We start from the raw sequence: 26,737 nt of genomic DNA, 5'->3' as shown, positions 1-26,737 counted from the left end.
GTCTATCTGAGGTAATGAGAATATGCCTCCCAGAGAAACCAGAGCCCTCTGTGGACTCCTTCCCAGTGAATAAAGTCAGTGCTTAAGACACATCTGCTCTATACTCCGCCGACATTCCAGCAGCTCAGAATAAAAACTATAATCCCCAGAACAGAAAGGGAGGATATAAAATGAAGGATGTCTTCCAAAATCAAATATTCTGTTACCTGCGTCCAAATCGCAAAGCAGACTCTGACCCTCAGCGGGGACTCAAGATCCTTCTAAAGTCCAGAGGAAGGCACAGGTGGTTGTTCAAAATAAATTCCCATCTGGGCAATTAGAGTTAACTCCCTAAAAACACTCCCACTCATAACAATACGTGAGGATAGATAGACTACATGGATGGAAACTTGTTTTTCTTCCCCAAGGCGACATCATTTAAAGCAGAGAGAGAAAGGGCTTTCTAAGGCAGTCCAATTGACCCAACACAGTATCCAGGAGAAGGTACAGAATAGGGCCCAAGGGACCAAGGTTCCCATCCTAGCAGGATTGGGTGAGACACACAGACGACTAGACAAGTGACTTCACTTCTCTGGGCTTTAGTCGCCTCAAAGGGGACAATGACAACCTTCTCTTAGGGTACTGGTTAGGGTTAGGGGGACACCACTGTAAAGAGCTGAACTCTGGTCAGGACTCTTTAATGCTTTAATACATGTGAGCTACCATCTTTATTAGAACCGGGCACTGTTGAACTGCCCACTCACGAATACTCAGGAAGAACTGAACTAGCACTTTATTAATCAAAATATAACAAATCTTGCCATAAAGGGAATGCCAGAGATGCCAGTGTCCAGTCAACCCTCAGCAACTGTTCTCAGCTCCCGCCGCCAGCAGCCAAGCTCAGCCAAGACCTTTCCTTTTAAACTCCCCCGTTGCTCACAGAGGGCAAGTTCTCGTGGCCCCTCCAGGTCATTCTTCCTCTGGAAATAAACCTCCATAAGGATATAACAATCCAGTTGGTCCCTTACAGCAAGGTCTCAAACCTGCCCCAAAACCCACGATCCCTGCCCAAGGTATGGATCTGTTTCCAGGACCCTCATGACAAACATGAGACAGAGAGAGAGAGAAAGTCCGGGAGAAAAGAGACACACTGAAGCTCAACACGGTTTCTTGGCTCTGACACTGTATGGAAACAGCATAGTTTCAGGGTGTCGTCTACTCTGAACCTCTGGAGTGCCACAGAGGAGTCTCATTAAGATTCTTTCTCTCATCACCCAAACAATCATGTGCCCACATGTGCTGGATGGAGGTTAACCTGGAGCACTCCCTTCAAAACAGAGCCCACTAAGCAGAATTCATAACAAATGTGAAGCCCTATTTTCGCCTTCTTTATTATGTTCAGTTTGGCCCTAGAGGGACAGAACCCAAGGCAGGGAAAGGCAGGAACAGAGAAGGAACAGTAGCCACGAACAGTATTAACCAGGGCAGGGTGGCCACTCAAGTCTTGGGAACGAGAACATCAAAGCCAGCTCTGTGCATTCTTCCCTCCCCAGAGCCATGTTAACCATCCTAAAGATGTGGTTATCAAAGGGCCAGACAAGTTGTGCAGCGTGCCCTGGGTGTGGAGAGGGAGATGAACGGTGGATGGCATCTTAATCCTAGCTCCCTGATAACAGTCTCTCAAGCTGAAGCAGCGTTCCAGACACAAGTAAGCCCAAGTGGATAACCAGGTTAGAAACAGGTTAGAGGGAAGGGGGACAGGAGGAACGACAGAGCCATTCCGTTTGCAAGCAAGGAGGTCAGCTGGGCCTACGAAGCCCAAACCTCAGACACCCACATACCATTTTCAGGACATTTGACATAACCTGGTAGAAATTGTGCTGTCATTTACTTAATATTATCCTTACATAAATGTATTCTAAAAGTAAACACTGTCTTACTTCTATAAATTCTAAGCCAGTATCACTTACCAAAAATAGACAGCGAACCTAGAAACGAATACTATGAAAACTTCACAACGTTTTGGCTATGTTCTGCTGCCTTCGAGAGGATTCTAAAGGACGGGCTCGGATGCGCCACCTTTGTTAAAATGAAGTTACCAAGTGTCGGGCAGGTGCCCAATTCAGAACAGCAGTACACTGAGACATCTGCCTTAAACTACTCAAACAGGTTAGAAAAAGAAAGGGGAAAAAATGTTATTTCAATGTTATTTAATGCCCTTTGACAGCACGACTTACAATGGTCAAATATAGCAGAAGGAATTCTACCCCTTGAAACAGGGACCACCATGGGCCAAAATGGGCTTTTCAGAAGCAAGAAAAGATGTGGTTATCAAAGGGCCTAAAGCAGAGTCACAGGGATCCCTCAGATTCTGGGCAGCACAGCAGAGGAAGGAGATTACCAGGGGTCACAAAGGATCGCTGTGTCAGAAGGTTGGGGGGATGGGAGAAAAAGAGGCAGAGTCGGGGAGATCTATCAAGAGGATCCACTTGCCACATCAGAAAGCAGGAAGTGCCAGGATCTGGGTAAAAGAAGAAACTGGCACGTATTTAGCTGGACTCCGGGAGGGAAATATGGAAAGGTTGCCATCTTGGATGGAAAACAGCCCTGACAGCAGTGGGCAGAGCCATTCACAGTTTAGGGAGAGACCCAGGGACTGTGGAAACCAGACCTGCATTTGCATCTCTGCTACTAAATACTGGTCTTAGGCAGGGGACTTGATCTATGTCTGGGCCTCAACTCCCTGAGCTGAGTGGACCTCAAGTAATGCTCAGCATCTTCACCTTTAGTTCTCTAAACAGGCCTGCAGATGCATCTATAAAGTACAGATATATTTATACAGGTATAAAGTACAATAACGTCTACCTCATCGTGCTAGTGTGAGAATTAACTATCGGGAAGGGTAGACCCTTAGAAAACACTCCCTAAGTGGTAGGCATTGCAAATATTGCCACTACAGCCACACTACCACTGTGCTCCACTGCCATTTTACTGTTCTTGTTATATAGGTACACAAAGGCAAATCCAAATCACTGTAGAAATATAAAGTGGGTATTACTTATTATATATAAATTATCTGTTGTTATTATTGTTGTTGTTGTTGTTATTATTATTATTATTATATGAAATGTGTTGCTCAGAACCAGAATGTAAAGTAGAATATAGACTAAAGAAAAGCCAGCGCTTTAAAGAATTAATTTGTGGCCCTCTTTGGTCTGGATTTATGTGATCGTTTTGTGTTTTACTGTGTTTTGTTTTTTGTTTTTTTTTTTACAAATAGTTTATTGTCAAATTAGTTTCCACATAACACTCAGTGCTCATCCCCACAAGTGTCCTCCTCCATGCCCATCCCCCTCCCCCCCACATCCATCAGTCCTCAGTTTTTATCAGCATTCAAGAGTCTCTCATGGTTTGCCTCTCTCCCTTTCCCCCACCATTTCTGCCCTTCTTCTCCCCCTTGTTCCTCCGTCAAGTTCCTCCTAATCCTCCTATACGTGCAAACATATGGTATTTGTCCTTCTCTGCCTGACTAATTTCGCTCAGCATAACACCCTCAAGGTCCATCCATGTTGCTACTTTGTTTTGCATTTGTTACTTGTTAGGACTCAATTCCACGTGCTATGGGTTAAAGCGCTCTGTGCATATACAGACTAGAACACTGGAATCCAAGTTCACTCACACAGAATCCCATGCCCCTTTGGCTCAAACAGCCTGTGCAAAAGCCAAGTGCCTACTTTATCAGGAAGGAGTGCATGAAATTTCAACCCAGGCCTTGATTCTAGGGATAAATGGGCCTAATAATTCATTCCTGGGGCCCCTGGGGGACTCAGTCGGTTAAGCGTTCGACTTCAGCTCAGGTCATGATCTCACAGTTTGTGGGTTCAAGCCCCATGTCGGGCTCTGTGCTGACAGCTCAGAACCTAAAGCCTGGTTTGGATTCTGTGACTTCCCCTCTCTCTGTCCCTCCCCTGCTTGTGCGCTCTCTCTTTCTCTCTTAAAAATAAATTAATATCAAAAAAAATTAAAATAATTCATTCCTGAAACATACATTTGTGTAACTACTGACTGTGAAGTGGTATGTTAGGAGCATGTAGAAAGAGTAAGGTGTGAACACAAATAGCAAGATGAAGTAAAGAAAGCCTAAAACTATCGACAGTAAAATGATCACTGGTTTCCAGTGGTTTAGGGAGATGGGGAGTGAGGGGAGAGAGGGTGGTGAACAGGTGAAGAGATGGAGCCCTGTGGATTTTGGGGGCAGTGAAACTATGCCATAAGGTATTTTAATTGTAGACATGTAACATGACGCATTCGTCAAAACCACAGAACTGCAGAAGAGTGAACCTTAATGCAAAACTATGCACTTTGATTAATAACAGATCAATACTGGTTCATCAATTGTAACAAATGTACCCATCAGTGCAATATGCTAATAACAGGAAACTACAGGGTGGGGCAGCGGGTGGGGAATGAAGGGAATTTATGAGAGTGCACTGTGCTCTCTGCTCAATTTTTCTGTAAACTTCCAAGCACTCTAAAAAACAAAGTCTATCAATTAAGAGAGAGAGAAAGGGACAAAAATCTGTTTTCCAGCAGAAATCAAAGTGTCCACAGAGGCCTTATCGAAGTAGGTCCTGGGAAAAACCACTGGTCTGGACACACAGGTACGGCCAAAGATAATTCTGATCGGGGCGGGGGGGGGGGGGGGGGGGGACGACAATAATTCATAACAAGCATTTACTGAAACCTTTTTACACCCTACAAACTCTTAGAAGAATTGAATGAATCAACAGAGAAATGCTAAGAATTACATGCTGCTATTCTTCTCATTGAACTGATGAAGACATGAAAGCTTTTGGGAAGGTTGGCTCATGACCTGACATCACACAACTAGTTGCTTGGAGAACCAGTATTATCAGTGCAAGAAATGCACTTCTATGGGAAAGCGTGGTGTTGAGCGGGGTCCCTGATGCCTAGGATCCTGGAATGGGGGATGCAAGAGACGGTCGGCTAGAGTTTGACCTTTATTCTGTGGATCCTGGAGCTCACGAAGGATTTTAAGAAAAAAAAATGAGATACAGTCTCAGAGAAGGAAAGGAAACGAAGCTGACGGAATACCCATGCTGGGGATAAAGGAGCTAGTTAGAAAGGAACAGCAACTGTCAGAAGAAAAATACAAGAAGCAGCCTATACCATTCAGGGTATGAGGAAAGAGACAGAATATTCAAACTAGATTGTTAAAGAGTTTAACAAAGAAGTATGGGCAGGGCTTGGGCAATTAAATGGATGTGCAGCTCCCAGGGCCTACCAACAGCAGGGTGCCATGTCTGTCCCAGGCCTGATGCAGACAACGTGGCGGGGGGCGGGGAGGGGGGGGGCAGTAATCACCCGGCTCAAGAAGGCAGCTGTATGAACGGCAAAGCCTAACAGGAACTGTGACCACTCAGAAGTGACATGCAGTCTCTCCTCAGAGACCCAGAAGGAAGGAATCAGGAGGCCGAGATACCCAGACCTTAGCTGTTCACCCACGTCCAATCTCCTGGTTGTGCCGCAGGGACTGAATCCACGTAGGAGCCCAAGGGCAAAGGGCCTGTAGATGCAGGCCAGACAGCGCCGGAGCATGAAGCAGGGCAGGAAACGAGGCCCGGGCAAGTGGAGAGTCAAGCCGAAAATATCCCACCCGGTCCCTGAATATCCAACCACAGCACATGATGTAATACACTGCAATACAGCCACACAATAGCTGGTCATACAGCTATTTTTTAAACAAGCTAAATCTGTCTCTTGACTTTACAATAGGTCACAGATCAATGTACCAAATATGATTCGATTCTTGCGAAAGCCAAAAAAAAATCTACTATGTGTAAACAGGTTTATGATGTTCTTGTGTGAGAAGGAGAAAGGTCTGGAAGGATGTATACCAAATTATTAACACTGGATACGGTAGGGGGAAAGGGATGCAGAGGGAAGAGGTATGGAAAACTTAGAAACTTTTTCCTTTCTCTTTCTCCACTATTTATTTACATCATTTCACTAGTCGCACAAGGCATATGCTGTTTTAACTCTTTTACAAGGGGGTTAATAAAGAATATTATAAAGACATAAAAGAATAGGGTGATTGCTATGGTCCCAGTGGCAGCAAGAATATGGACTAGAAAATGCATGGCATACTACGGAGGAAAGTTAGAATCCACTCAGCAACTGAAGGGGAATGGAAAATGATGTCTAAGTTGACTGAAGTTTCAAGGCAAGGTGGCCAGGAAGGACTCATGAATAAAAATGGAGAACAGATTTCACTCATATGCAGAACTTGAGAAACTTAACAGAAGAGCATGGGGGAAGGGAAGGAGAAAAAAATAGTTACAAACAGAGAGGGAGAGAGGCAAACCTTAAGAGACTCTTAAATACAGAGAACAAACTAAGGGTTGATGGGGGGAGAGGAAAGAGGAGAGGGGAAAATGGGTGATGGGTGTTGAGAAGGGTACTTGTTGGGATGAGCACTGGGTGTTGTACATAAGCTATGAACCTTACCCCCAAAACCAAGAGCACACTATATACACTGCATGTTAGCCAAAACACTAAATCATATATTTTTTTAAAAAAATGGAGAACAGAAAAGAGAGTAACGAAGTTGAGGTGTAAGAGTATAAATAACAATTTTGAGGTGCTGGTCAACCATACAGCCGTGGAGCAAATAGCTAGAGATGGAGGCCTGTGACTTAGGAGCATGGACAGGTGTTCATGGATGGACTGGAGTTAATGCCCTACTGAAAATGGTGATACCAACTGAAAGGCAACAAAGGATAGTAGAAAGACTTGGAATGAGGGGCAGGAGCCCTGAATTCTGGTCTTAGCTCTGTGGCCCTGAGCAAGGCACTTGGCCTCTCTGGGCTGCTATCCAATGAGTGGTATTCCCTTCCTCTTTTAGAACCGGACTCCTCTTTGATCATTTCTCACTGGCAGCTGGCTTTCACTGGGCCTTTAGAATGACAGGGAAGCCTAGTGAATTCCCACCCTATTGCTTCTCAGAAACAAGAAACTCTTTCACTGAAGCTGAAAGCCAGCCAAATGCAATTCCCGGAGGAGAGATGTGGGCTTGGGCCTTGGAATGTGTGAGCGGCACCTTCAAATGATAGGCGACTGCTCCCCATCTATTTGTGGAGGCCACAGGGATTCTTCTCCAAGTCTGACCTTATACTTTTAAAACTGGCGGGGCTGCCTGGGCATTGTGGTTACAAGCACATAACCACTGGCTTATGCAACTTCCCAAAACTGGTCCTGTGGTGGACACATTAAGAGAACGTACAGCTGTGATGTTCCAGCTCACACCACATTGCTGCAGGAAGGGCCCTTGGAGATATCTCACAGGAGGAAGGGACTGTTTCCAAGATGTTCCCCACTTTGTTCTTCCTTGGAACTCAGACGTCAGAGATTGGGTCTGTACACAAGAGCAAAGAGGGGCCCCATCATTCACTTTGTAGCTAAAGAACCCAAGTGGTGAATCAGTGCCAGATGGAACGGCGAAAGGGGAAGGGCTTTGGAGTCGCAGCCCTCACTGTGAAATGAGGGAAATGATATCCACCTCAAAGGACTGAAGTGAAGATTAAGTGCAAATTCTGGTGCATGGTAGGTGCTCAGTAAACGGAGGTTTCTTTACAGGCTAGGACACAAATTTTGGGTCAGTGCTTCTCACCTAGATGCCTGTCCACTCTGCCCTCTATCCCTGAAAAATAGCTTGACTTTTCATTTCTTTTTAGTGTGCACATGTATGTGTGTCTATATATCTTTTTCTGTAAGTTTTGTTTTAGTTTATTTATTCTGAGAAAAAGAGAGGGGGACAGAGGATCCAAATCAGGCACTGTGCTGACAGCAGAGAGTCCTACGTGGGGCCCGAACCTATGAACCATGAGATCATGACCTGAGCTAAAATAGGATGCTAAACAGACTGAGCCACCCAAGCGCCCCTTTAAGGTTTGTTGTTGTTGGTTTTGTTTTGTTTTGTTTTGTTTTTTTGAGAGAGAGAGAGAGAAAGCGAGAAAGCACGTGTGGGAGAGAGGCAGAGAGGGAAGGAGGGAGAGAATCCCAAGCAGGCTCCACGCTGACAGCACTTGAGCCTGATGAGGGGCTCGAACTCATGAATCGTGAGATCACGACCTGAATCAAAATCAAGAGTTGGAAGCTCAACTGACTGAGCCACCCAGGTGCCTCATGTGTGTCTATATATCGTAACTATCTTCTTATAAGAACCCAAATACTTCCTAAGGAGTATGGGGAGCTGAGGAGATGGACCAGTTCACTCTTTTTTCTGGCTCTTTCTGGACACAATTAACAGACAATGGTAAGAACTGATTCTCTTGGTCAGTTTTCTCTCAGCCTGGAAACCTGCAAACCCACAGTTCTGTTTTTATTTGACAGGTAGGTGATTATTAAAGAAGGGGCTATATTTTGACTTTTGGGCCCCACACTTTTCTACTGGCAGAGAAAACTGCAGATGCTCTGAGAACAAGGACTTCAAGAGGTCAAGTGTACTTTGAATGAAATGAATGCTTGAAATAAATACAACTGAGCCTCCATTTAAAAATGACCAGAACTCAAAAATTGAGATTGGCAGCAGTTAAATCCTCTAACAAAAAGCTGCTTCACAGGATAGGCACCTCCTAGAATGTATTTAAGACTGCCTCTGCTATTTGCAAATATGCCGCAAGCACAAGAATGTATTCCCCATGCCTGAAAGCATGCAGACTTCATTCCTCCCTGCCAAGTCTTGAGGTCGCTTCTCTGCTTCATAATTACTATTTAACATTCTAGGATTCTAACACCAGGAGAATCATCTTTTGAAATAATTTCCAAATCCTTCTTTCTTATATGACCTGTCACTGCTCAGAAATATTTCAAAAAGTGCTCTGAGGGCTGAAGGATAGAGTTGCAAATGTTTGACGCGTACCCAAGCAAGATGTGCATTGTGACAGGTTTCCAATTGTGTCTAAAAAACAGCAAACATATTACAAGCTTTGCAAGTGCCATCCAGTTGGCTCAGAGACAACAGGTCTCCATCCATGTGTTACCACCTTGGTCCCTGTTATCCCGAATCCTGTCACCTTCATTCACTGTCCCATTCATTCAAGGTTAGACTGAGCCAGGCATTGGTGATACAGTGGTGAAGGACACAGATGCAGTCCCTCTCACCAAAGAGCAGATAGCTCAGTAGCCTTCTGATAACCCTGTTTCCTTGACCCCTGTTGTCCCCAAACCACTGGCCCTAAGGAAAACACATTAGCTTTTCATTCACTGATGTATTTATCCATTCATTCTGCAGTTTAATGTTTACAAATGCCTCCTGTTCACAGTACATGCACAAAAATAAATACTCTGTCATTGTACTGCGGTGGTAGAAAAAGCAAAGAATCAGTAAGCTAACCAAATTCATAATTTAATTTCAACAGCAGTAAGTGGAATTCAGAAAGAAGGTAAGGGGAGAGGGGAGGCTTGGAAGAGTCTGGGACCGCTTCTGATTAGGTTTTCAAAGAAGGCATGGCTAAGAAGCTGCCAGTTGAACAGAACTCTGAATGATCTGAGGAAGCAAGGCAAGTAAAGCACTCTTTTAGGAAAGACTGCTCCCCACTCCCAGGGAGCAGCACGCACAGGAGCTCGGGGCATGAGGTGAACATGCCAGGTCCCAGGGAGTCCAAGAGCAGAGGATGACTGATGCAAGTCACTGAGGATCAGTAGCAGGATGGGGAGTCTGGGGAGGAAGTACGAGGGCCAGGCCACATGGAACCTTGACAGCCACTGTCTCTTTTACTCCAAGTGCAACAGACGTTTGAACTGGGGAAGTGACTTGATCTCATTTACATTTTTAAAGGGTCACGTTGGTTATGCATAAAGAATGACCCCATGGGTGGGCAAAGTGGAAGCATAAAGATGAATTAAGGGGTTGCTGCAATAAGACAATGGAGGCTTGAGCTAGGTTGGTGGCGAGTGAGGAGAAATGGTGAGAAGTGGTTGGATTCAGATTCTATGCTGAAGGCGGGGTCAACAACACGCACAGCTTTGCCTTAATGTCAGTATCTGCTGAAAACAAACCCTAACCACCTCTTAACTTGATTGTGTCTTCTCTAACAAAGTCCAAGTAACTTTAACCTCCACAGTTAAGTGTGCTAGACCACACGAAACAGGGAGGAGGGAACTGCAAGAGAGCCATTTACATTCAATGTTTAAAGCACCTCATAGTTCCCATATGAATTCCCATATTTCCACTATTACCCTTTGGGTTTACCAGCAGATCAAATTAATTTGATTTTCTCTTTTTTTAGTTGACTGCATATTTATCAGGCCTCACTGTTGAAAATATTTCTAAACTATGCCATTATAAAACTCTGATTTAGATAGTTCCCACATCTGCTCATGTTAACAGATGTATGGGTCTGGATTCTTGCTTTAGCAAATGTGACCCAGTGTGGGGAATTGATTCGCCTTTGATGAATCAGATTTCTTCAGGGCGGGGGGGTCTATCATTCCAAACCTTTATTCTTCACTCTGTATAAGTGTCCATTTCGCAAGTGAAGGTCCAAGCCACTTGGGAAGACTTTGTAGTGAAACTCAACCAGCTTAATTATCTTTTAAAATTTCCTTGATCTCTAGATTTATCCCCAAATCAGGGGCCAAATGTTTCCTGTCCAATCCATACAGTGGATTCTAAGTCACTAAGGTTCAGGGGTACATGTTGTCTTCTTCCTAACTTTAAACAACTGGATAACACTGGTGACCAAACAGCTTGGATAAACTTCCTTATTGGGGAGTAGCACCAGGTACTAAAGTAAAGGTGTAAAGTCAGACAAGGAGATAAACTGGGAGCTCGCTCTATTAGCTAGTTAATCACTAGGTAACTTTAGATAAGTTAACCTTCTGAATCTCAGTTTCATCTGCAAAGTGGAGCTATTAATTGCCATCTAGTCATAAGGATGGAATAAGATGCCATGTACAACATCACAACTTAAAATCAGTTAGTACAGGATCTAATATGACATAATTTCTCACACTAATTATTTGGGTTTCCCCTTTCTGTTCATTGAGAACTTCCCAAGTTTGAAGATTTGAGTTGTTAAATGTCTTTGTTCTTAACTTCCCCCAGTATTATTTGCTAGGGCTGCTATAACAAAGGCCCACAGGCTGAGTGTCTTAATGGATTTTTTTTTTTTTTCTCATAGTTCTGGAAGCTAGAAGTTAAAGATCAAGGTGTAGGGGCGCCTGGGTGGCTTAGTCGGTTAAGCTTCCAACTTTCGCTTAGGTCATGATCTCACGGTTCGTGGGTTCGAGCCCCGCGTTGGGCTCTGTGCTGACTGCCAGCTCAGAGCCTGGAGCCTGTTTCGGAGTCTGTGACTCCTTCTCTCTCCGACCCTCTCCTGCTCATGCTGTCTCTCTCTCTCTCTCCTAGAAATAAATAAAAAACATTAAAAAAATTTAAAAAAAAAATAAAGATCAAGGTGTAGACAGGACTGGTTTCCTCTGAGGCCTCTCTCCTTGACTTGGAGGTGGCCTTCTCCACCCTGTGTTTTCATATGGTCTCACCCAGTGACTGGGTCCTAATCTCTTCTTACAAAGCCAATCATAATGGATTAGGGCCCACCCTAATCACCTCTTACTTTAATCACCTCTTGAAAGGCCCTATCACCAATTCCAGTCACATTATGAGGTATTGGGGGTTAGGACCTCAACACTGGAATTTTGAGGGGACAAAATTCAGCCCTTAACACATCCTCAACCTTCCCCTCCTCAAAAAAAAGTGTGAGAAACGTACTGAACTAAAGCGAGGGAAACAAATTCTATGCTTTTTTCTTTTTCCCTCTGTTTTGCTCTGTGACCTTTGGCAAATTATTTTCCCTCTTTGGCCCATATTTTCTTAATCATCAAAATGATGGGGTTGGAATAATGGATCCCTTATTTCTCTTCCTGCCCTCAACTGAGCACAGCTAAGTTTTCCCCATAATTTCTCACATCAAAAAGGGTCTGAGATAGACCACTCAATAAAGTAAACCAAAATAAAAACAAAACAAAACAAAACATACCTTCTTTGTGGAATCAACCCAGGATGAAATCTCTAGAAGGAGAGTATTAAATCCAATTGCTTTAAACCTTTCTAAGTTGTTTACACCCATTCTCTCTGTAAGGGCCATAATTTAAACCAATTTACTTGGATAAACCAGAAACCCCAAGCTGAATTTATCAATATCCCCAAACAAAGTAATCTCATCAAGATTGGGGGCACAAATTGGCTTTGAGGGAAAGAGTATATGATTTCAAATAAAGCTCTCCTTGAAAGAATTAAGGGAGGGAGGAAGTTTTAAAAACAAACTGTACATACACAGAGGGAATGTAAAATCAAAACCAGCTTCCAAGCACATAGGTTAAGCCATTAAGGAGAGGAGAGAAAGAGCTGGGCATGTTTCCTCTCCAGCTGTGTAGCCTCAGGTCTCAGGACACTATGTGCCTCTACAAATGTCAACAGCCTCAGCGAGTCAGACAGGCAAGCAAGGGTGGCGGTGAGAAAAACCAACATGCTCACTACGGAGCAGAAGAAGAGAAAGGAAAAACAGAACTCTCCATGACAAATGGCCCAAATGCCAAAGCAATCAGAGCAACAAGAAGCATATTGGATGAAGATGAAAGATGGCGGGATTCAAACCTACACTCTGTCAGCTATGAGTGGGGCGATTCTGGGCAAGTTACTCAACCTCTCATCCTAGAAAAGCTTTTGATTTAACTGCAGCTAGAAAAACAGCCACCGAAAACAAACCCATCATTTCATTTTTGTTGTTAGGATCAAGATCCTGGAAATAAACAAACAAAAAAAAATTAAATGAAATGGCATGGATTAATTTAACCCGATCCCCAAGCACTGGGATAATATGTGGGGTTTTTAAATTATGGTATGGAAGAATATTTGAAACATGGAAAGATGTCATAATATATTGTGGAATGAAAAGCAGGACATAAACCAGCATAACACTATGTAGTACCATTTTAATAAATGGCATCTATAGTTGTAAGAAACAATTCTAGATGAGTATACTCATAGAATTTATAATGGCTGTGTCCTAGTAATTTAACTATAGCTTATTTGTACTGTTCTCATTTTGTTTGTTTCTTGGTAAATTTTTCTATAACCCTCATGCTGCTTTCTGTATTTGGGGGAAAAAAAATCCTACTTAATTTTAAAATATCTGTGCCATGGGGCGCCTGGGTGGCTTAGTTGGTTAAGCATCCGAATTCAGCTCCGGTCAAGATCTCGCAGTTCATGAGTTTAAGCCCCACACCAGGCTCTGTGCTGACAGCTCAAAGCCTGGAGCCTGGTTGGGATTCTGTGGCTCCCTCTCTCTCTGCCCACGCTTGGCTCACACTGTCTCTCTGTCTCTCTCTCTCAAAAATAAACATTTAAAAAGTTAAAAAAAAAACAAAAACAAAACAAATCCCTGTACCCTACTGTAAAACAGACGGTAGAAGAAGCCCTAATTCATCCAGCCCACTTGCATCTCCATTTCTTCATCTGTAAGGGCAGTCTAGACTAAAATAATCTCTTAGGGAACTCTGACTCTACGAATCTCACAGAGCTACATTTAATCAAAACCACAGCAGAATCTTGCTTTGGATTTATTGGGAAGCTGGGGAGTATCCTGGGAGCTATGAAATGAGAAGGAAGCATTCAAATCCATGTTAAGAAGAAACCCTCGTTGGTATTTTTGTTAATTCAACGCAAAATGGCCTTCCTGGCTCAGACGGGTTGCCCCCTCCCTAGCAGGTTGGCCCTTCAGACACCACAGGCTGGAGCTGCTCAGGACATTTGGAAGCGAGGCTGCCCTTAGAGGGAAGACTGGTGGGCTTCCGGAACCAGGCAGTGCTCATGCAGAGGAGGGCACCAAATGGCTGTTCTCTGCACCTCCCAGAAAACCTCAACCTGCTCACACCTCACAGGAAACAGGTGCAGAGAAGGCCTTATCCCTGGACTTGAATTTAGTGAACTCCAATTTGAACCAGTGTCTCATGACCCTGGAGGTGGGAGATGAGAAAAGAAGGTCGAATTTAAGGTAACTCTGCAGGGCAGAATTAAGCCGGTAGGCTGAGTCAATTTGAATTTTGGTTCCATCACTGAAGGCTTGTGTGATCATAGGCAAATTTTCTGACCTCTTTAAGATTCCTCCTTAATAAAATGGTAAGACTGAGTTGAAAATCCATCTACGTAACTGCACAGTTTTGAGGATTACATGAAATAATGAATGAAAACCACTTAACAAAGGATATGATATATGTTTGTTACTGTTGTTCTTATTGATATTAATAATAGTAGTAAACTAAATTCCCCTCTGTGTTCTAAATTAGATGCTCCAGGGACAAGCACTACAGTGCTAAGTTCAGAGCCAATGGTCAATATTTATATAATCAAAAAAAAAAAAAAAACCTACATGTTGTTATACTTGATAATGTTACACATCACATGTCTAATATATAAAGTATTTCATGTGCTTTCCGACCTAAAGTTTTAGGTTCCATGAATACATTTTCATTCTTCATTTTACCTTCTCTTGTAAATGCTCCCTTTAAAAGGATCTAGTGAAGCGCCCAGCTAGCTCAGTCGGTAGAGCATGAGACTCTTAAAAGGATCTAGTGACTATTATTACACAGAGATTATTGAGACCATAAACTGTATGGTTTACGGCCAGGAATGAACTTGGTAAAATGTGCTTAAGTTAAACTGTCCTCATCCATCAAAGCAAAAAATGAACTTCAGGATAAATGCTAATCACAGGAATAGCTCCAAATACAAGTGCAAAGAAAGCAGACAGATGCAGTAGAGTGAGGGACTAAAAACCTTTGCATAAACACACACACACAAAAGCATAGAAACATTCCATCTAAAAGGTTAACCCTAAACCAGGACGCAAAAAAGACCTATGGGCTCTCCTTCACCAAGCTTTCTAAAAGGTGAAGTTTTCTGTACAGACTAGCCTATCTAACTGCTGCTATTAATTCCAATGGCTTGTGGTTTCTATGCAAAGGCAGAAAGGCCTCAGTTAACACCTATGTTAGATCCTGGCTCAAAAAGTCATGTGACGATTTGAAGGAAGATTTGAAGGAAGGCATCAAGGTCTTTTTTAAATCATTTGCTGGAAGAGAAATGACAGATCTGTTTGCAAGCAAAAGGACCTGGCAGGCCCTGAAACAGGCTGATAATGAGGCCAGACGCAGGATTTAGAGGAAGAGGAGGAAGGGAGGCCTGAGAAGAGAACAAATGAGGTCCGGGCTCCATCTGCCCGTCAGGTCTCAGGGTTGACTCGGCTTGCTCTGGTAATGGGTTATCGTGTTTGTCCTGGCTCTGATTTTGTGCTGGTTTCTGAGAGCCAAGCCTTCTCCCATAAAAGCTAGTATTCAAGGAAGCTGACAGTGAAAGGGACGATGTACAATCACAAATGTTCGCACATTTCTGATCACCTTCTGAGCATCTTCTGACTTTAAATTATTCCAGCAAAGTAAGTGTTAAACGTATCCATTCATTCAACAAATATTTACAGAGGGCTTAATATGTGCCAGGCAAAGACTAACTGCTACAGATTCAGTGGTAACAAAACCAAAACCCATCCCTACCCCAGGGGGTGTCCATGGCATGATTTGGCCTTTGGGGATGGGTTATTTCCATTGGATGGCAGCCATCACCCTTAAAATATTGGCAAGACCAAGTGGAAAGAGCATATATAGACTTGGAGCTGTTTTCTGTTGGTTTGCCTATGTGTTTGACTCGTCCAGATTTGCGACAATCTGTCACCTTTGCGCCCTTATGGATAGTAGCCTTATCCAAAAGAGAGACTGTATGTGTCAGCAAAGGAATCATAGTCTCATGTTAATAATACTGATTTGAAAAAATACTACAGTTCTGCAAAGGAAAGGACCTATCCGTCATCATTATTCCATTTCTCTCTTGCACAGAGTCTACTAACCAAGTCTGAATGAGAAAAAGCCTGGGATTTTAAGTGTAAAAGGCAAGCAACTGAAGACCCTTAAACCCAACACAGATTTGGGCCGGTTCTATTCAGTGTAAGCCAACAACGGCTCTGATTTTTTCTCACTCTGTCCTTTTCCCTCATGGGAAGGGCTTACAATTCTTCTCTGAATTCAGAACACAGTGACAAGGGCTGATCATGATCCCAGGGAAAAAGAGAAGGCAAAATAAAGGCTCACGGGGTCATCTGCTCTGGCAGGGACCTTGCGGATCATTTACTTCAATGCCCTCATTTGCCCGATGCAGAATCGAGAAGGATAATAAGGGTTTGCCCAAAGTCACACATCAAGTAAAGGCAAGGGGGGGCCTGAATCACAACATGCTGACACTCCATCCATGGCTGTCCTTCCCTGTCAAGAAACATGAGGGCCCCTGTCCTCTGCTGGCCAGGAGAACCCTCTCTTTTGTCCTCTACTAGCCAGCAGAACTCGCAAATCTCACTCTTTCCTGTATATCTCATTGTCCAGCGCTTCCCAGGAAAAAGAGATTAATTAAGCCATGAGAAATGTGTCCTTGAATTCCAGATGTTCCAAGTAGGTTCCCGGACCATTCTAGAATGGAGGTCCCCCATCTGGCTCAGAGTGTGGGGCGTGTCCTATAGTCCTCTGGCCCAGTGGAAACAGAGAACTTGGCTCCTTCTGTGTCTGGGAAGCGGACAGGGAAAGAGAGTGAGAAGGGGCCTTGAGCCCAGATTTGCACTTATGCAGGACAGGAAAATAGCATCTGCTTTTCCACCCTGTGCTCATACATGCATCTGAGCAAAAGCCAGAAGCTAACTCAGACAGCTGGCAAAGCAATGCGTGAGCCACTGTTAGGAGGACATGCACTCACTCAGTTGTTGTTCCAGTGGTGATGTGATAGGTTTGGCTAGATCATCCCCACTCATTCCACCCTGTGAACTTGGACCTGCATTTGTGACCTAACAGGTGTGAATAGCTGGAGGTGATGGGGGTGGGGAAAACTATCTGCAGAGAGTGAGTGACTGCTTTCTTGCCTAAGAAACCAGTTCCGGACTGGAGAAATCAATCCCAGAATCCTACTTTTCCAACTGTGTGCCTTTAGTCCAAGGAACATACTTAAACTCTCGGACCCTCTGGCCAGAGTGCAAAATGATGGCTAATCATTGCAGCTATAGGAGCTTCTGTGCGTCAAATGAGGTAATCCACGTAGCTTGTGCTAAGACTCTCAGTATATGGTAGCTATTAAAAGCTCTACTATGCTCAGTCCTATCTTCCTAACCACTGACTTCCTTACAATCTAATTAACAGAAGAAAGTTCCTCAAGAAAAGTTGTTTTTCTAAGTAGACTCCATGGAGAGATGAGGGCCAAAGTAAGAGGCCAAAATGAGGAGCGCACCCTATTCTACCATAGGTTATTTTGGTCTGTTTCACACACTGAATATATTGAGTTTACTGAAAGAGGGATTTCACAACAGAAGAGTCTGAAAATAGAAAATAGCTCTATTTCTCTGGTTTGTCCAGAGTCTTTCTCATTGTTTCTGAATGGCCTGTGGGAAATGGGAGAAAAGGTAAAATGGAACATTGATTTGAGGAGGGAGGAACACTGGGGGACCAGTTAGGTTTCCTATTTAACATTCATCACGGGAGGATGACATACTCAAATTTCTAGTCCCCTCATGATTAGAAGCACGGATTCAATCCAAGAGAGGCAGATTCATATCCTAGGGAGACAATCTTACTGCCATAAACATTTTGTAACTTTTCAAATGTAATAAGCAAAAGTAAATAGTTCTATGAAATATGCAAACAGGTAAAGACAAGAAGGCCAACTAGGACATGAAGGGTTTTTTTTCTTGTTGTCGTTTTTCTTTAAAATTCTATTCTATTTTTTTCCAACTGAGAAGAAAAGGCAGAGAAAAAACTACTAAACAAGGAGTTGTGAAGAAACTTCTAGAAAGGGTATTCATAACCTGGGTCACTTTAGGCTACAAGTAGATGAGGACTGAAAAACAATGCAGTTCAATTAATTAAGAAAAATGCCCTTTACTTAAGTTAGGGGAGAGTCTCTCTCTCAAAGTCCAAAGGCCTCTATTAGACTTTAAGAAATGGGGCTGTTGGGTAGCTCAGTCACTTGAGCATCAGACTTCAGCTCAGGTCATGATCTCGAGGTTCATGAGGGAGAGCCCTGCGTCCAGCTCAGTGCTGACAGCTCAGAACCTGGAGCCTGCTTTGGATTCCGTGTCTCCTTCTCTCTGCCCCTCCCTTGCTCACACTGTGTCTCTCTCTTTCTCGCTCTCTAACATAAATAAACATCAAAAAAAAATTTTTTAAGAAAGAAATGAGAAGCCTAATTTTGAGAAAAACACTGTAACATAAACAAAGCAAGAAAAAAATAATTTTATATGACATTGTATTAATTTTTGTTTTTGAAAATTTGTATTCAAAAAATAGTTTCCTAAGTAGCCTCTTTCTACCCCAGACCTTTCATTAAGTTTTCCCCTTCCTTAATTTCCACATTCCAAAGTAACTGAGGTTTTATAAATAAGTCAGAGTTTATTCTTTTGAAGACACGGGGGCTTACAGATCACTTTGAGAGTCACTTTCCTCCTCTTGGCCTTTCAACAGCCCAGCGAGATAAGCAGGAAGATTTTCATTTATAAGCTGACAGTTCTACCATATAGACCAAAATTCCCTGAGGAAGTCTATCCCTCCAGAATTCCCCCAAATGCTCTGCCTGCTCCATCAAGGCTCGTTAACAGAAGGAGCTCTTTATATACCTGAGGCACTTGGCTAGTGTTTCACAAACAGGAGTAACCTGGGTAAGAATCCCCCACTAGCTGCTCAGCATACAAAGTATCAAGTGAAGAGCCCAGGCAGGGCCCAGGCTGAGATTTCCATGATCAGATATCTAAGATGCTTTCCATTCCTAAGTCTTTGATAGTTTCCCTCAGTCTTCTACTCTGGAATTTCCCTTCTAAGAAGCTTTACACACATAGAGCAGAGTGTGGGTGGCTGCTCTTCTTTTGGTCTCCTAAACGCTAGTCCCCCGCGTCCTAAATATTTGCTCCCAACCCAAAGTGAGTGAGGCCTCTTGAAGCAAGAGGAAGCAGAGATGCAGGGCGGGGCTGCACCTACGTGTCCTCCAGGTTCTCGGCTGGTTCTTGTCCTCCCTCTTAGCCACTGCTCTTCGTAAGGCCCCTTCGCTTCCCCTGGAATAGAAACTTCACATGGCGCCCATGAGGCTCACCATCACACCTGTCATCACACCACAGCGCCCTGGAAAGAACTCTCAGGTTGCATTCCCATCCAAGGATATGTATTCTGGGAATTCCCAAACACACACCAAGCACATCACATCTACCTCCAATGCGGCAGAAAGGCACTCTCCTCAAGATAATATTTACAGAAATCCAATGCGTATTTGCAAAAAGCCAATTCTCTGTGATATGTCTCCTAGAGGGAATTGTGGGACTCTATCCACACCTTTCAAATTTCTGCTCCATGTGCCCCTGGGAGGCAGTGGCTGTCCCAGGGCTGTTGCGGCTGTGAAGCCAGAGAAGACCTGGGTTTATTTCCAGCTTCGCCCCAAAATTCTTGCTGGGTAACTCTAGATAACTAACCTCACCTCTCTGTGAGGTTTCCAATTTCCTCAAAATGGGTTTTTGTAGAGACTCTGATAAGCAAATACATAGAAAGCGCTAGAGCCTAACTGTTAGATCCCTACCCCTCCTGTGGTCAGCTTCAAGTGGTAGCTCACAGCAGAGGAAAACAATGAGTGTAACTATCCTAACTTTCTACCTGCAGAACTCATATGCTAGCTACCATCCCCCCAAATGTTACTCATACTTATTTAGTATAAAAAGTAAGAGAGACCATGTTATGGGATCTGTTGAGGGTGGCAGGAAAAATATGCTTCCCAGATCCTCCTCGGACTAATTGGAGAATGTGAGTCTTTCCTCTTTACCAGTCGCCCCAGTAACACCGAGTAATAGCGATGGTAGAAGCAGAATCACCAAAAGGAATGTGGTGGTGAGGGACATGCACTTGGATTCCAATCAGGTGCGTATGTTTAAGTCTTGCCTCTAACACTTCTTCTCTCGTGGATCCTGGGCAAATGCATTTGATTTTCCATGGGTTTTGTTTTGGGTTTTTGATCTATAAAATGCGGATAACTATAGTACCTTCCAGATGGTGTTGAGTCAGGGATCAAACAAGACAATGCATATAAAGCAAATATCACAATAAATGACACAAAAACACTCAATAGGTGTGAGCTCTTCTTATTAGATATAATTTTTAATTCACTTCTTGATGTAACTGATGACCATGAGACATCTATGTGCTAGGCACTATGCTAGACAGTGGAGACAGGTGACAGCACAAGGTCCCTGCTCTCATCTGCTGAACCACCCTGAACCGCCAGTCTGACGTTCAGAAGCAAGGGCTAGAGTCAAGGTACACCAGACAGGTCATACACACAGATAACCTGAGTAGGAACAATGAGATGTGAGGCTGGGGACACACAGAGAAAGCCCCCAGGCAATTCTACCAGCAAAGAGAAATTCCTCTTTCCAAGAAAGTAACAAACACGGGGCAGTAAGAGGGCTTTGGTCTCAGGAAGGCATCAAAAATAGGTAGCAGCAGAAACAATACAAACAAAGCCTTACAGGGGCTCCCAAATTGTGGCAGAGGGTGGTGTCTGGCGAGGCAAAGGGTATCCGGCAAGAAAGACTGCCCCCATCAGTCCTCAGATTCTAGTGACATTTTAGCTACTGGGTGGGGCAGCCTTCAGGCAAAGGAATACAGAGAGGCTAGGAAACTTAATTCCATAATCTTACCATTTAAAAAATACATGCTAGAATCAACAGCAGGGGATAAATGTTGCATTTAGATCTTTAGTCACATTTTATGTGTATGTATCTCTCTGTCCATATTTTAATGTTCTTAATTATATCTAGGAAGAGTTAACCCTGATAGTATATAGATAACTATAATCATCAAAAGACATGCAAATGTACAAAACCATTTGAATCTAAAATAGAACCCTTGTTCACAAAAATACAAACACAAAGCCTGAGGAAAATCTACAAATGGATTCCTTGCCCCCAAAGACGAATACCCCCTCCTGCCACGCTCCTGTTCTCCCCCCATCCCCACCCCTGCTGACCCCACACCCTTTCCAACAATGTGAATACAAGGTAGTCTGGCTCGAAGAAATTCACAACCACTGTCCGTTCCTGTCACAAATGCCAGAGACACACAGCCCCAGCTTCTAGGGAGAGGCAGCGATGCAGCACCACGCCCCATGCACAGAGAGAAAGGGTGGAAGCCGCACTGAAGATGAAGGATGCACCCCAGGGAAGAGCATCCAAACAGGAACAAAAGGGAGCCCCTTGCAAACCGGGCCCTGGGAATAGGGCATAAGCACATTTATGGGGGCTTGGAAAGCAAGTTATCGGGACTAAATTTCTCTATCTTTCCTGAAAGGTAGCCTAAGTGATACCTACAAGAATGGGCGTGGCCCTCAATGCCAGATCACAGGCAGAGTCCACAAGAAGAACCCTGCAGTCTTTGGACCGGAAAGAAAAAAACAACCTTTCCTCTGTTTATCCCAAACAGAACTGGCAAAGGTATACTGGCTGTAAAGCAAGGGGCATACCTGCACTATACCTTACACATGTAATAGCATGAGAGCTGGGGTGCATCCCTCAGGGCAACCATATAAAAATTGAGCTTTTGTCCCAGTCTTTTTTTTTTTTTTTAATGATACCTTCCACAGCTCTCTGCAAAGACAACTGGCACTGAGAAAATATTGTGCATTGTAAAAGATTTACAATAATGTTTCAATAATGCAAAGTCAATGATAATATCCACAACGTTTCAATTATGCAGTCAATCTCACATAGTGATAAAGGAGGATGTGCTTACATCCGACACCTTTACCTGGCAAAAGGAACCCTACCCTTCCTGTCCCCACTCTTTTCTCCTAAGCAGTGTTTATTATTCCCTCAGACCAGGTGGACAGCAGCTGGAGGTTGGGCGCACTTGTACGGGGTGAAGCTCAAGTGTATGAAAAAGGTAGGACGCTTCAACAAAAATAAACCACTCAAGAATAAAGTGCACCAGAGGCAAGAACAGCGACCTCCTGCCTAGAGAGCTAAGGTCCTGCTTTGGCAATCTCACACACACAGGGCGTTCCAGACATAGCTGAACAAGTGCAAACAGACTCATGCCCCCAGCAAAACCTGGTGGATCCCTGGCAAATGAACTGTAGAAGCAGGTACAGCTCTACCCTAGGGCAGCTGCCGAGCCTCCCAGGGGCCAGTTGATCACTTCCTTTGTTCGCCTTGCAAAGATGGAGTAGCCACCCATTCCCTCACTTACACACACACACACACACACACACACACACACACACACACCTTTCACTACAAAGCACAATCACACTGCTGCATGCTAAATTAACAAATGTCAGTGTCTTTTGTCATTGTCGCTTTGCCCCTTACCCCCCTTTTATTTTTCCAGTAATGCCCACCCCAGCCTGTGGTAAGCCTCATTTCAGCGCAGCGCATAGAAATCCCGAGCCGGGGCGCGGTATTTTTGCCCCTGAGAGCTGGCTCTGATGAAGATGAGGCTTCTGTACCTGATAACGGCACGTCCCCTCTCCACCCCGCCCTGGGCCCTCGCCCCGGGCATTTGACACCCGCTTGCCGCGGGTGGCTCGATCTTGCACACAATGGCAGTGGGACACCGAATGCACCCAGCGTGTGTCTGCGACCCTCAACTAAAATCTGCTCTTAAAACAGCCTATTCTTAGGACGGGGGTTGGGGGGGGGGAAGACATGAAAAATATAAAATGCATCGGGGGGGGGGGTGTTCATCCCCGCTACAGCCTCGTTAGTTGTCCGGACCTGAATATGACGCACCGAAATATGAATAAGGGTGGATGCAGGCAAGAGACAGGGTGAAGACGGAGGGTCCAGACACGCCGCCACCCTGGCGGCGCGGGAGGCAGAGCCGCGGGCTGCAGCCCGCAGAGGGGCGCGGTCGTGCTATCAGGCACCCCTGGGGAAAGGTGTCATCTCTCCATACCCCACCCTGCCAAAAGGCACCTAAAACAAAAAGCACACTCCGCCGGGGGCAGCGCACACTGACACCCCAGGCGGCGCGGGGGTCCAGGGAGGGCCGTGAGCCAGGCGTTATTTGGAAACTGCCGGCTGGTGGGAAAAGAGGATACATAATCAATCCAAAGTTCTCGGCGCCACTCTTTGGCTTTCCTCTTTGTTTTGCTTTCCCCAAACGGCAGGCTCGCTCCGTCTGGGTGGCGCCCGGCGCGCCGGCTAGGCTGACCGCCGCGCTCCACTCCCGGGACCCCGGGTCCCCGTCCCTCCCGAGGGACCGGACCAGGGAAGCCGGCGGGATCCGAGGCGCCCCGCCCGCGGCGCGGCGGGCAGCGAGCGAGCGAGAGGGCGACGCCGGCAACGGCGCCCGGAGCCCCACTCACCGTGATCCGCGGGATGTTCTTCTTGCCTTGGTAGGACATGGTGGCGGCGGTGGCTGCAGCAGCTGCCTCCCTGCCTCCTTCTTCTGCTCCTCCTCGCCCGCGCCGTCCTCCGCGCGCAGCGCCAGAGATCAGGTGGAGCGAATGGTGCGCTGGCCGCGGCCGCCGCCTCCTCTCGCCTCCGCCCCCCTCCCGGGCTCCCGCGGCGGCTGCCAGAGACAATAGTAAATCTCCCCGGTCCCCCTTTCACCCCGACCCCCCCGCCACACACACCCTCCTCCACTCGCGTTCACGCCCGAGCTTTTTTTTTTCTTTTTTTTTTTTTCTTTTGCCGTGCCAGCTGGGACCCCGTGAGACAAGAATGGCTGCTCCGCGACTCCTCCCTCTTCCCTCTTATCCCTATTGATTTCCCTCTTTGCATCTGCCTCACCCACTTTTTCTTTTTCTTGCTTTTTTTGTGACTTACGGGTGCGGCGGAGCCAGCCTGCTCACGGCCACCAGGGGGCGCGAGGGACTTTTCGGGGCGGGGATGCTGCAGTCCCGGGTGGAGGTAGACGAGCGCGAGCGTCGCGCCCCCCCTCCCCGCCCCCGCGCCTCCTGGGGCCGAGCCCCGGGAAGCACCAACACCCTCGGCCATCCCCCGGCCCGGTTTCCCACCATCCCGACCCGCATCTCGGACAGGAGGTGGCCCCTGACTACCGTCCCGCAGAGCGCGCTCTCCTCCTCCTCCTCCGCGCGGGCGGCAGGCGGCGGCGCCGTCTTTGTTACCGCGAAGGGCCGCCTCCGCGGGTAGTTGCGGGAGTAAACCTGCGGCGCGAACCCGGAGGAAGCGGAGACCTGCGCTCGCCTGGCGCAGCGCCCCGCCCGCCCGCTGCGCTCCCGAGCCCCGACCGCACGTATCGGAACGTGTCAAGCACTCACTCACTCTCGCAGCGCTGCGAGGGGCTCTAATGTCAGTTACCGTCAATTGTTCTCTGGATTTTAAAAATAGTCTCAAAACAGTATGTTTCACTGCCCGGCCCCTCGGAATCGATGGAAGAGCATTACGGCTGCTGTGAGAAGAGAGCAGAAAACACCTGTACGCGGAAGGCCCTGGCACACTACCGGTGTGCAACCATGGATGCACGCGTACTACTGTTGCGTCCCCTGGGTAGTGGACTGTGTGCGCTGCTCAGAATCCCGGGTTTACTTTTGGCAGAGCTGACAGGCAAAACTCAGTACGTGATTGCTAACAAAAACATGGCCTTTTGACGCGGGAATATAGCGTCCTTCAGCTACTCACTAAAATTAAATGGCCAAAGGAGACATGTCTGGAGGGGCTTTTATGGGTGTGGGCTAACCGGTGGTCCCTCAACCTTCCTTAAAAATGATTCCAAACATCATTTAAATAACAAAAATGGCTTGCAAGGCGAGAAGTGTAAGACCCTTTCAAGAGCAGTCTCATATCCGCACTCCTCAGCTGTCATTGCTAATGGCCTACTAAATATTCTGCAGATGTCACAAGGCACAACTAGGTCTGTTAGGGATCTGAAATTCACATTTCTATAAGGCAGGCCACTGACCACATTTCTGGACATTGTTTCATTAAATTGAAGGCTTTCTCTGAAACAGAAGAACTATTTAAAGTATCTACCGGAAAAGGATACAGAATGGTCCAGCTTGAGCTTTCCATAAACCTAAAATGAACCAGCTTGGTCACATAAAGGAAGGGGACACCAAGTCCCCTGAAACACACCCTCCTCTCAAGTGAGTTAATCCAAGCTTCTGGTTATTCATGGATAGCTGGACTGAATGCAGGCTTCACAGGGAAAGTCCACAGCCGTTACCACTTTATTTCTGTGATACTCTGGCTCGAAGGATGAATGCCAGGCAAAGTCACGTCACCGTCACTGCACTCTTTTGCAAAGCCTAAGCAGGGCTTAAGGCCAAAGTCACGCCCAAAACATTTTGCTTTGTTCTTATGCTGACACCACTAGCCAAGAGTTGTGAAATTACAAAGCATTCTGGGGATTGGCATGCAAATGAGCAGGATTATATTTAGAACTGGGTAAAAAGAGAATTAACTACATACTATGAAACCCTGCACAGCTCTCTCTATCCTTCCCAAAGATGTGTGGCAAACTTGCTGGGAGGGTTCTTTCCAGTTCTTAAGAAAAGCAAAAATATGTAGGGGATATTTACAATCCTAAGGAAATACCACTGCCTTTTCTTCTTTCTTAATACTAAGAGTTTCTTTCCCTTTCTTGCATCCTATTTATCTCCTGTGTTCCTATCATTATAATCCAGAACACTCTCTACTAAATAGATTTATGCCATATTTTTGATCACATGTCTGTGTGTGTGTGTGTGTGTATGTGTGTGTGTGTGTGGTGTGTGTGTGTGTTGTTTCGAATTAGAAGACTTGGGGTTAAACTCTTTGAGGTCAGGTTTGCATGCTAGAGGCCATGGAGAATGGACTTGTGATGTGTTTCTCTGGAGTGACAAGCTAGGCACAGGAATGCATAATAACCAGCTAATCGGTTCAAGCTGTTGCTACAATCAGAAATGTACAACAAACACTATTTTTCCCCTCTGTTGTTCTCTCAATCATCTTCTTCTTTCTTAAATCAAAAGAAAGTGTCCAAGATGAGTTTGAAGGAAAAAGCCTTCCTTGGCTGGGCCTGTCTTTGAATAAGAAAGGCAGCCCTCAACACAGGATGCCTCTGTGTCTGGCCAGGAGAGTGAGGAGTGGAACCAGCATGGATGTTTTCCACAGTAGAATGACTCTGAATGGTTTTCCTTGGATACACAGCAGTGCTTGGCTTGAGGTATCCCAGGAAACTATGAGAAAAGGAAAAGGAGACACAGAGAGACAATTTATGGCCCCAAAGAAACTTAATTTTGGCCACTAAATCTCCCATACTGGTAGACTTCCACACCTCAATCAAAGCTACTTTATTGGAGTTACTCGGGCCAAAGGCGTGGCATCATCCTTGACTCCTCCTTCAATCCAATTTGCACTCCGTATCGTCTTTTAGGAATTGCTATTGGTTCTGTCTCTTAAGTATATCCGGCCTGATAAAGTTAATTCATGTATTGAGACCCACAAAATGGAGGCTGCTCCAGTGGCCAGGACCATGTCACAAATCTAAACCTAAGCCAGCTTCCACTTATGGGAAGAAACACTAGTCAAGGAAACCTACCAAACACCCATCCCCACCCTCCAACCCAGTTTAGCTAGCTTACTTTACCCTAGAATATAGGACCTGCTAG

The 26,737-nt window shown here is 45.3% G+C and overlaps 2 protein-coding genes across 4 annotated transcripts in view; both read right to left on the bottom strand.

Annotated features, from left to right (window-relative positions):
* Positions 1-26,737, bottom strand: part of DPYSL3 (dihydropyrimidinase like 3) — a 116,820-nt gene that overhangs the window by 41,272 nt on the left and 48,811 nt on the right. The window contains exon 1 of one of the 2 annotated variants that reach the window (XM_039219189.1): positions 23,489-23,633. The exons of the other annotated variant lie outside the window; for it this stretch is intronic. Within the exon in view, the coding sequence (XP_039075120.1) occupies positions 23,489-23,527 (39 nt within the window). The 5' untranslated portion in view covers positions 23,528-23,633. Of the gene's footprint in view, positions 1-23,488; positions 23,634-26,737 lie in introns of those variants that run through there. 2 annotated transcript variants of the gene reach the window in all.
* Positions 23,599-25,283, bottom strand: LOC120221671 (serine/arginine repetitive matrix protein 3-like). 2 transcript variants are annotated; one of them, XM_039219192.1, is made up of 3 exons: positions 25,221-25,283; positions 24,411-24,537; positions 23,599-23,694 (listed from the first exon to the last, which is right to left on the bottom strand). In XM_039219192.1, the coding sequence occupies exons 1-3, from the start codon at positions 25,259-25,261 to the stop codon at positions 23,617-23,619; spliced, it is 246 nt and encodes an 81-aa protein (XP_039075123.1). In that variant the 5' UTR covers positions 25,262-25,283; the 3' UTR covers positions 23,599-23,616. The 2 variants fall into 2 exon arrangements, with proteins under 2 accessions (XP_039075123.1, XP_039075121.1); XM_039219190.1 differs by lacking the exons at positions 24,411-24,537; positions 25,221-25,283 and adding an exon at positions 23,916-24,143.

The sequence above is a fragment of the Hyaena hyaena genome, unplaced genomic scaffold, assembly GCF_003009895.1.
Source record: "Hyaena hyaena isolate Hyena2069 unplaced genomic scaffold, ASM300989v1 scaffold_797, whole genome shotgun sequence".
NCBI lineage: Eukaryota > Metazoa > Chordata > Mammalia > Carnivora > Hyaenidae > Hyaena > Hyaena hyaena.
This window is presented reverse-complemented; position numbering and strand designations above follow the sequence as displayed.

Excerpts from the sequence above, each read along its gene's own strand:
- LOC120221671 (XM_039219190.1), bottom strand. The coding sequence starts at position 24,122 with ATGGCCGAGGGTGTTGGTGCTTCCCGGGGCTCGGCCCCAGGAGGCGCG. Across the intron at positions 23,695-23,915 it reads GCAAGAAAAAGAAAAAGTGG|CCGCCGCGGGAGCCCGGGAG; the intron begins GTGAGGCAGATG and ends TGTCTCTGGCAG.